General features: G+C 42.5%; 1 protein-coding gene across 12 annotated transcripts in view; it reads right to left on the bottom strand.

Annotated features, from left to right (window-relative positions):
• LOC105024396 (rho guanine nucleotide exchange factor 9) overlaps positions 1-13,993 on the bottom strand; it is a 66,974-nt gene that overhangs the window by 38,113 nt on the left and 14,868 nt on the right. Inside the window, exon 1 of one of the 12 annotated variants that reach the window (XM_020045913.2) lies at positions 79-918. The exons of the other annotated variants lie outside the window; for them this stretch is intronic. Coding sequence (XP_019901472.1) covers positions 79-87 — 9 coding nt within the window. The 5' untranslated portion in view covers positions 88-918. Of the gene's footprint in view, positions 1-78; positions 919-13,993 lie in introns of those variants that run through there. 12 annotated transcript variants of the gene reach the window in all.

Genomic DNA, 13,993 nt, shown 5'->3' with positions numbered 1-13,993 from the left:
CACAGAGCGGTACCCGCACAAGACATAACGGGAGGATTCAAGGGATACACACTATAAATAAATACACATATATTGTACCAACGTCATTCATTTCACTGTGTGGCCATGTTGAAGATGCGATGGGTGTCCCCGCTCTCAACGAACCAACCAACGCGCACTTGCTCCCTCTCTCTCAAACGGTGTGTGTTGCGAAAACCGGGCCTTGAGCTCCGGCCGATCCGTTAACGCGTACCGAGGATGAACATTAACAGAACGTTGACAAGCACCAAAACCGCAATCACCGTGAACACAACGAATGTCTGGACATCCAAGGCCATTGTGCAATGCTGCAAGGCGAGAAGGACGCCGCTGCCGCGTCGGTGTGTTGATTGACGGGATGACGGGAGGTTCGCGTTGCTGGTCTGCTCTGCTCTCGACCGGGGTTGTTTGAATTTAACGGTCCAGATAGCATCAACCATTTGGCTACAGATAAAAAATAAAAATACTATAGGGAAAAACAACTATGGCCTCCTAGGCTACGCTTCTTGTCTTCTTCAACTACACGCGCTATTTCAACTCATAAAAAACTCGCGAATAGATGCATCATCATCCTCACCATCATCATCACCATCCGTCAGCACCGATTATTCTCCTCTAGTCAACAACCGCCGGCGTTCGCCTTTTTCTTCCCTTGAATCGACACTCTCACCCTGGATTCAGGCCAGTTTACACTCAAAACACAATAAAGACTTTCTGTTGGGCTCTCTCTTTCTGTTGGTCTCTCTCTTTCTGTTGGTCTCTCTTTCTGTTGGTCTGTCTCTCTTTTTGTGTGTCTCTCTGCAGGCTGCGCGCGAGCTGCTATGCCTTCTGCCTGTCTTGGAAACGGAGACAGGGAACAGAGAGAGCGGCTGTGAAGCAGAGCTCGACGAGCGGTCCTGCCAGAATACTAAGCAGCGATGAGCCGCGAGGCTACACTGCTCATCGGATTGGTGGCCAGCGAGAGGTGGGGGTAGAGGGGAAATGCCCAAGGCCCCTAACGAACAATATTTGCCTGAGCTGCCATGCTATTCATCTGACCTAACCTCGTCTATCATGTATTATAATCTTACCTCAATGAATTAGCCAATAAAATACTTCAATGAATTACCTAAACTCAACATTTACCATTTCTAAACTTTCTTACCAACAACGCTGGCGAAGGTGACTAATGTCAGATTTCATTAAATGTTCCCCCCGAAACAGCCAATGGCACCAGTCAGCCTTTTCTCTGCCAGACATTACTACAATATGCATGTATGACAAATGCAGTCCTATAACATATCATACTGTCCTATAACCAGAGGAATCCCTCAGACATTCTGTACAATGATGAAAGATGTTCATCCAGATCCCAGGATATCGATATATGATGAAAGATGACTGGATATTCAGAGCAAAAAAGTAAGGGATGTATACCACTGATATTGAACAAACCAGAAATCCTCTGAGTTCCAAGCTTGAACTATTCTGCCATTCCAGTGCACAGATTGCTATCCCAACTCTTGCCATCAGGATTTCTGACTAGACGTAACCTTCAAAAACCTGTTTGCCCATATTATGTATACGACTCAAGTCATCAAAACTATACAACACGCATGAATCACCATTTTTTGTATTCAACTTAAATGGGTTGGGTACAGAATCCTTATGAACATTCAGAGCCATGCACTTTGCTCACATTTCGTTGTGTGATAGACTTCATTTACAATTGATTACATAGATTCTTTGCCATCAATCTACCCACAGTACCCCTTAAGACAAAGCAAAGTGTTTTTCTTTTGCTGAGAAGCATCCCAAAAGCATGATGCTCCCAACACCATGCTTTACCTTAAAGGTGGTAATAGCCAGGAGATGAGCGGTAACTTGTTTATTCCAGATGTAGTGCTCTGCATTCAGGCCTAATATTAACATTTTTGTTGCTTGGTTTGGCCACTAGGGAAACATCTTCCATTTCACACTGTGCTCCTGAAAAATGTCATCACATTGCAGTTATAACGTTCCCTTGATCTATGCCTCAACACAATTCCCTGAGAGTTTCCTTGGACTTCATGGCTGGGTTATGCTCTGAAACACACTGTGAAGTATGGAACCTTATATAGACAGGTGTGTGCTTTGTAAATCATGTCCAATCAATTGCATTTGTCACAGGTGGATTCTAACATCTCAAGGATGATCAGAAGACACATGATGCATCACAGCCAAATTTGGAGTACCATGTGTCTGAACACTTCTGTAAACATGTAATTCAGTTTAATGACATTTTTGCAATGTCATTATGGGGTATTTTATGTAAATTGACGGCAAAGACATGTATTGAATCAATTATAATTTAAGTACAACCCTATTTTCAAAAACGTGACTATGCAAATACAGGTATGCTCATAAGTTTGCATACCCTGGCAGAAATTGTGGCATTGATTTAGAAAATATGACTCATCATGCAAAAAAAGTGTCATTTATTTAAGGATACTGATCCTATGGAGCCAATTATTATAACATAGTTGTTTGGCTCCTTTTTAAATCATAATGATAACAGAAATAACCCAAATGGCCCTGATCAAAAGATGACATACCCTTTAATGTTTCGCCTTGTTATAGTCACACAAGGTGATACACACAGGTGAAAATGGCAATTAAAGGTGAATTCCCCACACCTGTGGCTTTTTAAATTGCAATTAGTGTCTGTGTATGAATAGTCAACGAGTTTGTTAGCTCTCACATGGATGCACTAAGCATAACTGTCAAAAGACCTGTGTAACAAGGTAATGGAACTTTACAAAGATGGAAAAGGATATAAAAAGATATCCAAGGCCTTGCAAATGCCAGTGCCACTGTTCAATCATTTATTAAGAAGTGTAAAATTCGGGGATCTCTTGATACCAAGCCAAGGTCAGGTAGACCAAGAAATATTTCAGCCAAAACTGACAGAATAATTGTTCGGGATCCAAAGAAAAACCCACAGGTAACCTCAGGAGAAATACAGGCTGCTCTGGAAAAAGACGGTGTGGTTGTTTCAAGGAGCACAATACGACAATACTTGAACAAATATGAGCTGCATGGTCGAGTTGCCAGAAAGAAGCCTTTACTGCCACAAAACAAATATGCCTGACAACACCTTGACACCCCTCACAGCTTCTGGCACACTGTAATTTGGAGTAACGAGACCAGAGCATTATGGTCACAACCATGTTTGGAGAGGGGTCAACAAGGCCTATAGTGAACAGAATACCATCCCCACTGTGAAGCACGGTGTTGGCTCACTGATGTTTTGGGGGTGTGTGAGCTCTAAAGGCACAGGGAATCTTGTGAGAATTGATAGCAAGATGAATGCAGCACGTTAATACTGGCAGAAAATTTGCATTCTTCTGCACGAAAGCTGTACATGGGATGCTGTTGGACTGTCCGGCACGACAATGACCCTAAGCACAAGGACAAGTTGACCCTCCAGTGGTTACAGCAGAATAAGGTGAAGGTTCTGGATATTAAGGTCACAGTCTCCTGACCGGTTCCAAACTGCAGGCAGGCCAGTTTTGCTCTTTTACTACGGAGCTCTTTTACCAAAACCTGTATTTTTCAGCATTAATTGTGCCTTCAACCATGCCATGTGCACTTATACACCCCAATACCATCACGGATACTGAAATCTTGATTCATCAGACCACGAGACAGTTTTCCATTTGGCCTCAGTCCATCTGAGCTCGGGCCCAGAGAAGGTGGCGGCATTTCACGATCTTGATTATACAGTGCCTTGCGAAAGTATTCGGCCCCCTTGACCTTTTCGACCTTTTGCCACATTTCAGGCTTCAAACATAAAGATATAAAATGGTAATTCTTTGTGAAGAATCAACAACAAGTGAGACACAATCATGAAGTGGAATGAAATTTATTGGATATTTCAAACCTTTTTAACAAATAAAAAACGGAAAAATTGGACGCGCAAAATTATCTAGCCCCCTTAATACTTTGTAGCGCCACCTTTTGCTGCGATTACAGCTGTAAGTCGCTTGGGGTATGTCTCTATCAGTTTTGCACATCGAGAGACTGAAATCTTTGCCCATTCCTCCTTGCAAAACAGCTCGAGCTCAGTGAGGTTGGATGGAGAGCGTTTGTGAACAGCAGTTTTCAGTTCTTTCCACAGATTCTCGATTGGATTTCGGTTCTGGACTAACACCTGGATATGTTTATTTGTGAACCATTCCATTGTAGATTTTGCTTTATGTTTTGGATCATTGTCTTGTTGGAAGACAAATCTCAGTCCCAGTCTCAGGTCTTTTGCAGACTCCATCAGGTTTTCTTCCAGAATGGTCCTGTATTTGGCTCCATCCATCTTCCCATCAATTTTAACCATCTTCCCTGTCCATGCTGAAGAAAAGCAGGCCCAAACCATCATGCTGCCACCACCATGTTTGACAGTGGGGATGGTGTGTTCAGGGTGATGAGCAGTGTTGCTTTTACGCCAAACATAACGTTTTGCATTGTTGCCAAAAAGTTCGATTTTGGTTTCATCTGACCAGAGCACCTTCTTCCACATGTTTGGTGTGTCTCCCAGGTGGCTTGTGGCAAACTTTAAACAACACTTTTTATGGATATCTTTAAGAAATGGATTTCTTCTTGCCACTCTTCCATAAAGGCCCTATGGACAGAGTCTCCCATCTCTGCAGTTCATCCAGAGTGATCATGGGCCTCTTGGCTGCATCTCTGATCAGTCTTCTCCTTGTATGAGCTGAAAGTTTAGAGGTACGGCCGGGTCTTCGTAGATTTGCAGTGGTCTGATACTCCTTCCATTTCAATATTATCGCTTGCACAGTGCTCCTTGGGATGTTTAAGGCTTGGGAAATCTTTTTGTATCCAAATCCGGCTTTAAACTTCTCGACAACAGTATCTCGGACCTGCCTGGTGTGTTCCCTGTTCTTCATGATGCTCTCTGGGCTTTAATCGGACCTCTGAGACTATCACAGAGCAGGTGAATTTATACGGAGACTTGATTACACACAGGTGGATTCTATTTATCATCATTAGTCATTTAGGTCAACATTGGATCATTCAGAGATCCTCACTGAACTTCTGGAAAGAGTTTGCCGCACTGAAAGTAAAGGGGCGGAATAATTTTTCAGTTTTTTATTTGTTAAAAGGTTTGAAATATCCAATGAATTTCGTTTTTCTTCATAATTGTGCCCCACTTGTTGTTGATTCTTCACAAAAAATTTGTGAAGTTTTATATCTTTATGTTTGAGGCCTGAAATGTGGCAATAGGTCGAAAAGTTCAAGGGGGCCGAATACTTTCGCAAGGCACTGTATATGGTTTCTTCTTTGTATGGAAGAGTATTAACTTGTATTTGTGGATGAAGCGACGTACAAAGTTCATAGACAATAGTTTTCAGAAGTGCTCCTGAGCCCATGCAGTGATGTCTACTACAGAATCGTGTTGGTTTTTAATGCAGTGCCATTTGAGGGCCCGAAGATCATGGCCATCCAATATTGGTTTTTGGCCTTGTCCTTTGCGTACAGAGATTTCTCCAGATTCTCTGAATCTTTTATTGAAATTATGTACCATAGATGATGAGATCGCGCAATTTTACATTGAGAAATGTTATTCTTACATTGTTGCAGTATCTGCCTGCACAGCCTTTCACAGTCTGGTGAACCCCTCCCCATCTTTACCTCAAAGAGACTTATCCTCTCTGGGATGCTCTTTTTATACCTAATCATTAACTTGATTAGTTGTGAGAAGTTCCACCTGTTTTTTTTAGCATTACACAATGTTTTCAGTCAATTTTTTCCCAGTCCCAGCTTTTTTTAAACATGTTGCAGGCATCAATTTCAAAGTGGACATACATTTTTCAAGAAACTATAACACTTCTCAATTACAACATTTTATATGTTGTCTTTGTACTATTTTCAGTTGAGTATAGGGTTTTAATGACTCGCACATCATAAAATTAATTTTTCTTAACATTTTACACAGCGTCCCAACTCTTTTGGAAACGGGGTTGTATATGACACAATGAAATGTGCAGAAATGAAGGGGTCGGAATACTTTCTGAAGGCCATGTATAGTCGGACAAACAATGACAGCACTATTTGTAAGGCAATAAAAATATAAGCAGGTAAGTATATTACCAAAGTGCTGTCCTATCTTTGCAATTTTCTAATATTTAGTCAGACAGTTATATCTGGTTGCTATAACAACATACAGTAGACTGAAGGAGAGTTCTATAACAACAGAGACTGAATGAAAGACTTCTAGAACAACACAAAATGAATGAAACAGAGTTTTGTAACAACAGACTGAATTATAGAGATCTATAACTATATATACTTAATAAAACAGAGTTCTATGACAACATAGACTGAATGAAATACAGTTCTATCACAAAAGACTGAATGAAACAGACTTCTAATAAAACACAAACTGAATTAAATACTTTTTTGACAACACACGCTGAATGAAAGATGATTCTACAAAAACATAGATGGAATTAAACACAGTTCTATGACTACATAGATTATAAAGAATGGCAAACAGTTGCGTTATAGGTAATATCGTCAGCATGCTTGGGGCAAATCCGTTACACATCTGTATTCATGAGTGCGGACCCTTCAAAGTTCCCTTAGCTCACAGCTCATTGTTGGCAGATAAAGAGGGGTACAATATAGTCATGAATGAATGAATGTAGAAGGAAAATCTCTCTCCATTCTGCTACAAGCAGACCTTGGGTATAGTTGTAACACTGTGTGTGTGTGTGTCTTTGTGTACTGTAGTTCACACACGATAGAATTGAGATGCAGCTCTACAGATCAAAGGGCATTACGTAACCACTGAAATACACTACATCATTGTTTTTTTTAGTAAGGAAATAAACTATTCAGTCAATATAAAAAAAAAAACTAGGGATTTTGCAATCCATGTACTTAAACATCCTAAAGAAAAATCCCATTCTGAAATCCAAAGCTTTCAGCAGAGATCACAGTAGCCTACGACAGCATCAGAGCTGCAATATCTCAAAAAGCCCTTATCTCTCTTTTCTCTCTCTATCCTCTATGTCTGTCTATCTCATGCATAGCGGCAGTTACATAAGGATGGGAAATGTGTGTGTGTGTGTGTGTGTGTGCGTAAATGTGTATATATGCATGTGTGTGTTCGCTCCCTGACATTTAGACAACAAAGGTCACATCTGAAAGTCTAAATCTACACAGACAGCCATGGTAATGCCTCATGAATAATACACACGCACACACACACACACACACACGGACTGGCAGACAAGCACACATATGCACACACACAAACTCATGCATATCCAGGCAAGTTTCAGATCTCTCCTCAGAGGGGAAAAAAGTGCGTTGAGGCTCCGTGATCCATGTCTTTGTAAATACGGGTGAACTTCTAACTACCGCAACGTGTGTGTGTGTCTCGTGTGTGAGCTAAGCACAGCATCAGGATATAAAAGTTGTGTTTCCTGATGATTAAAGCTGGCAGCTTCTATACAGAGTTTCCATAAAAATGGTGTTTTAATATAGTATAAAGGGGGATTTGTGGTGTCTGACAAACTGTAAGGAAAATGAAACTAAATAGTTGACTTGATGTACAGTACAGCTGTTGTGGGTGCAGTCGGTCTGTTCAGCCTATACTCCCCTTTATCTTTTTCATCCACGTCTATTCTTTTTCTATTCTATTTTATTATCTACCAGTCAGCACATCCCCCACAGCAGCCTTCTGGTCTAAACCATTAGGTAAAAATTCAGAGGTCAGTTTTTTAACAGCATGATCTCAGCAGATGACATCATGACCTTTTGATACAACCGTGGATGACATCTGATGTCAGCTGTAAGGCTGCATCCCAATTGGCAGCCTGTCTCCTACCTGGCAGGCCAATTCTAAAGAAGAGCCCTGAGGTCAAAACAAAAGCTGTGTTCAGTGAACAGGCTGCTATTTGGGATGAGCGTTTCCGTTACTGGCCAGGAGTTATCATCATTAGAACGTTCTTTAGGAGGCACACCTCTGTGTGTGTGTGTGTGTGTGTGTGTCAAGAGTGACTGAGAGACAAAACATTACTCTGCTGAAGCCTTTAAGCAAATGATTCTATTTGCAGCTTGTGATCTGGTAATGGAAGGAGAAAACCATGAACCCTGCCCATCCCATTTCCCTTCTGAGCAGACGGCTTCTTTCGTCTCCCCCCCCAACCCCATGTCCGCACAATAATCCTCCCACCACTTCCTCCTCTCCAAACCTCAAAGAGAGAACGCCTCATCATACATGCACACACACACACATACACACACACACAAACATGCAGACGCAAACACACAAAACACCTAAAAATAAAACACGGGCGTCTTCCTGGACGCAGCACATCGATGTCACCATTGTTCAGTCATCAGCTGTTTATTCATTTAAGCAGTTTATCAGGCAACACGAATCAGAGGTAGAGACAGAGAGAAAGAACTGACTGTCAGAGAAAGACAGAGAAAAAGAAAAGGGTATCCAGAGAACAGAGAGAGAACATAGAGAGAACAGAAAGGAAACTGTGAGAGAACAGAGAGAGACAACCGACAGAAGAGAAAAACTGAACAGAGCACAGAGAAAGATTATTGGATGAGATAAGAGGGACTGGGTCCTTAGGCAGATGACCAGGGTTAAATTCACCACTTGCTTCCTTTTAGACACAGCATGTTTCTCAAATCAGAACTTCACTGGACAACTGCGTGAGCACATACAAACACACACACACACACGCGCACACACACACACACACACACTATGGCAGGTGAAAAGGGACTTTATTAAGCTATTGAAACGACCTAATGTGCATACCACCGCGTATGCGACCGTGTATACGTCTATACGCATACACACACGCACACACACACACGCGCACACCCGCGCGCGCACACACACACACACACGCGCGCACACACACACGCACACACACACACATATACACACACTCACCTTGAATGTCTCCATCAAGACAGAATTCAATGCGGAACTAACATCTCCCAAAGGTGAACGTCGATTCCCACCAAAACGTTCCTCGGAGACTATGGAAGTCCATTCTCCAAAGTCAGTAGGAATAATCAGGAAGTTGTGGATCTGTAGCACCTACTGTAATCATTTATCATTAACTAGTTGCATTACTTGACCTATGCATGGCCTTGACATAACTGCTTTCCCAAGGTCCAGTCATGTCTGTATTCCATCATGGATCACTCATCTCTCTACTGAAGGCGATGGCAGGACGATTCAGGACGTTTCAGCATATTTCAAGATGCCGATGTGGCCAAACCACAAATCCTGTTAGGAAAGGGCAGGATACCTAGAAACTCTGCCCGTGTGTGTGTGTCTTCGTGTGGCTGTGAGTGGAACCCTGGATGGCTACGGAGCGCGCTCACTAGATGTCCACACACATCAGTGTTTGGGAGACCAGCTGGGCTCGCCTCACATAGAACACAACAGAATGCAGTACACTGTGTACAGGTCACACACACATACACACACACACACACACACTACAACAAATTGGTAAGTAACATGTATGTGTGTGTTGTGGTACCATGTGTACAGGTCACACATGCATCTGGAACAGGATACTGGAGTGAGTCAGCCGTACTGCTATACACACAGCGTGGATAACCAAATAACACCACACAATATGTAGTGAACTGTGTTCTAGGGAAAAGGGTGGCCTTTTGGAGGCAGCCAGAGATGTCCTGGGAGAAACAGTCTGAAAAAAGGGAAAGGTCTTGAGAACCCTCTCTGTGGTTATGTAACACAAGGCCCTGAGCCCACACACACACACACACACACACACACACAGTATGCCCCCCCCCCCTGCACCCCCCACCCCCACATAACAGTCGAAAGGATTCAAACGGTTGAAAGGTCATGAATATCCAGACACCTATGGGTACAGAAAGCATCCCACTAGGCTGTTCTTGACCACTGACACAGAGCAGCAGTGAGTGAGGTGCTGTGCCTTGGTTTAACACCTACAGCCCCGTAGTGTGGCGATACAACAGAGGGACTTTGGTTTACGACGGAACACTGTGCCTGCACTGCAGCACTGCAGCACGGCGCGGTTTCTTTTGTGTTGTGAACAGTTCTCCCTCCTAGTGTACGCATGAAAGTCTATGCATAGATGTCTTGACGGAAAGGTTAGAAAAAGGTGAAAAAGTTTAGCAGAGGTGATGATTGTAAAACATTTTCTGCAGTGTATATCTGAGATGTCAATTTGACAGTGTAGCTTTGAAATTTTAGGTTTGGAACTGAGGGCAGGCCCTGTACAGTAGATTTGACATTGTATATTTGACGTTGTGGGCTGGCCCTGCATATTTGACATTGTATATTTGACGTTGTGGGCTGGCCCTGTATATTTGACATTGCGTGCTGGCCCTGTATATTTGACATTGCGTGCTGGCCCTGTATATTTGACATTGCATGCTGGCCCTGTATATTTGACATTGCGTGCTGGCCCTGTATATTTGACATTGTGGGCTGGCTCTGTTTATTCGACATTTTGGGCTGGCACTGTATATTTTACACTTTGGGCTAGCCCTGTAGAGTTGACACTGTGGGTTGGCCCTGTATATATGACACTGCAGGCTGGCCCTGTATATTTGATATTGAGGGCTGGCCCTGTATATTTGATATTGAGGGCTGGCCCTGTATATTTGACATTGCGGGCTGGCCCTGTATATTTGACATTGCGGGCTGGCCCTGTATATTTGACATTGCGGGCTGGCCCTGTATATTTGACATTGCGGGCTGGCCCTTTATATTTGACATTGCGGGATGGCCCTTTATATTTGACATTGCGGGCTGGCCCTGTATATTTGACATTGCGGGCTGGCCCTGTTTATTTGACATTTTGGGCTGGCCCTGTAGATGTGACACTGTAGAGTTGACACTGTGGGCTGGCCCTGTATATATGACACTGCAGGCTGGCCCTGTATGTTTTACACTGTATATGTCATACTGTAGCCACCTACTGACAGTCTGTGAGTATGGTTGAGACTCCCAAAATACCAGAAACTACAAGTCTGCACCAATATCAGAGTCTGTTCAGGTACGACACAAAGGGCTGCCATTTCAGAACCTTATCAGGAAAGGTATTCTCCGTGTAGAGGTTCAATTCTCGTGCATGCAAACAATCTCAAACGTCTATCAAATTGACAACCAAACCATTTGTAAAATGTTTGGTACTATTTCAAAAAAAGAAATCTGAACCCTAAAATTAACTCTAAACTTAAACCTTACCTAACTCTTAAAACAGTGAAGAATGTACCCCAAGCGTACAAATTGTATAAAACTCAAACCAGTCCTCACTTTGATAATAATTTGAGTACACATCCCCCTACATGGCCAGACTCACTGATTAACTCTAAGACAGTGCTGTGATACACAGGGCTGCTCCCCAAATCACATGCTGCTCCCTACATGGGAATCCTATGGGCCCTGTTTAAATAACCTAGCGAATTGCAGTCTAGGGCACAGGGTTTGGTTTGGAACACAGGAGCACTACGTATCACAGCACACCACTTTCTACACAACACCAGTCACAGACTTCTGCTTCAAGTCAAGGTTGGAATGCACACTCTACTGGAACTCTCTAATGGACACAGAACACAGGACCGTCTTACTCACTAGCTACTTTCCCACTGGGAGTTTGTCTTGTGTAAAGACTATGCATTATGTTATAAATTATTCAGTTGAAGCGAGAATCTCCAAAGGTAAAAGAGAATGAGACATTCTTCCCACCACAAAATTTTGTCAGCATCCTGACAATAACCCTTTTAGTGAAGTAAGGGTTGCATGTCATCAGAGAATGTTTTTTTCCCATTATATGGAATATAAATGTCTCATATGACTCTATTTTTTTATTTTTTATAATCACCTATTTCATTTCAACAAAAAAAGAAAATTTTAAAGAGTGCATTCCTTCTGACAGATGAAGATTCTATTCCACACTTCTAGGTTGAGAGAGCAACATGATAAGAACCAGACGCCATCAGATGTACTTCAGCGGAAACGTATCTCTACATCAACTGTCCCGAAACAGCCAGAAATTGTTAAGATGAAGAAGGGCCATAATCACAATCTAGGAGAAATGGATCAGGAGAAACACTGAGTCAAAGCTAAACTAATTAAAATAAAATAACATTAAGAACCAGTGGTTTACAGGCTTGAACAGCCTTGGGACAAAATGTTGTAACTGCCAACAACTTCTTACAGACACCCATAAGCTTCCTGCAACTTTTTACAAGCATTTGGCCCGTCATTAGCAAAATATTTTTATGAAATAAGAGGACTGTCCTCAACTAACTGTTCTTTTGGAGATCATTTATGTATGGGCCAGAATAGATTCGGAGAGCCCAGAGTTTATTTTCTAAACCATTCCAAATTCTACTCCAATTTAAGGTCCCCAGTACAAAAACCAAGTAAACAAGCACAACTTTATCATCAAATCACCTCCATAATTAATTTTAGGCAAACATGACTGCAGGAAAACATGCATATTAAGGTGTGCATTGGTCAACACAGAACCCAAAAGAACCCGGGAAGGTTCAAGTAGAGATGTTGGACTGTTATGGTTTGCCTAGATCTTAATCACCTAAATGAATGGTTAAGAATAGATGATGGAGTGTTATGGTTTGGCTAGATCATAATCACCTCCTAAACAAATGAATGGTTAAGAATAGTTGTTGAAGTTTTATGGGTTAGCTAGATCTTAATTACCTCCTTAGTGTTTGACTAGATCTAAAAATGGCACTTGGAGGACATGGCTCAAGCATGGATGAATCAGAGCAGCTGAAAGGTGGTCCAAATGACCACTAGAGTGGTGCACCAAGGCCACTGAAGGTGGCAGGAAGTGTTGGTCTGAAGCTAAAAGCCAAAAGCCGTTTTTGTCCATGTCACTAAATTATATTTTGAAACTAAAATTTACAAAAAGACTGTTCTGTTGGCTTTCTGTTAAACTGCGCAGCTTATAATATACTATATACTTAGAGTATATGTAGGATGTGTGTGTGTGTGACATCTGCAGTCTCAGAGACCCATCACCTGCCCAGCTGTACACTGCATGATAAAATGAACACGCCTGAGCAGAGTACCAGAGTGTGTGTGCGTGCGTGTTCTCCCTCATCTGCAAGTTGTGCTCTCTGCTCACTGTGTGTTGTGACTGCTGACTCATTTGGTTCATAATAAAGTCCAGTTGCGTAATGACCAATTTCGTTTGGCCTGAACCCAGTGACTCAGGGGCGCAGCCTCAACGGCCCCCTGCTCACTGCGTGGTGCACTCCTGACTAAAGCCCCGGCCCATTTGGGTCAGAAGACCTCGGTTAGAATCACTGCAGCCCTCTAACACTGACATCAGTTAAATGGTGAAGCTATAGTATACTTCACTGTTCGGTAGAGAACAAGCAACACACAGAATCCTGCTGTGTCATTCCGTGATACTAACAAGAGAAGAAAGAGGATGAGAGCAGTGGAGAGGATAGGAAGAGTATATTGAAAGGAAAGAGAAAGCGAGGCGTCAGCATTAAAGCTAATCCACTGCAGTATGGAAGCTCTCTCTCCCTGAGGCCTGTAGGATTCAATAGTTTGATTGGATATTGGGTAGCTACCGCCCAAACACACACACACACATTCACACATACACCTGTGTTTCCCAGTGTGGTTACTCCAACTCACTGATTCAACAAATCAACACTGCCTTACTATTGTAGGACACATTACTTTATCTCTCTCTGGCCATTAACACACACAGCCCACATTCTCCTTTTGAAATCCTTTCAACAGTTGCATCGACAAGTTGCCCTGAGGGATTGGAGATAAAATAATTTAAAAAAAATAAGTCTCCCTTCCTTGCTCCCTCACCCATCTATACCTCTCTCTTTCACCCCTCTCTTCTTCATCTTTCACTCCATTTTCTCCCCCCCCTCTCTCACCCATCTCACCTACCCCTCCCCCCTCTCC

This window comes from Esox lucius, chromosome 4 (genome assembly GCF_011004845.1).
Source record: "Esox lucius isolate fEsoLuc1 chromosome 4, fEsoLuc1.pri, whole genome shotgun sequence".
Classification (NCBI taxonomy): Eukaryota; Metazoa; Chordata; class Actinopteri; order Esociformes; family Esocidae; genus Esox; species Esox lucius.
Note: the sequence above shows the minus strand (reverse complement) of the source record. Positions and strands in the feature narration are given on the sequence as shown.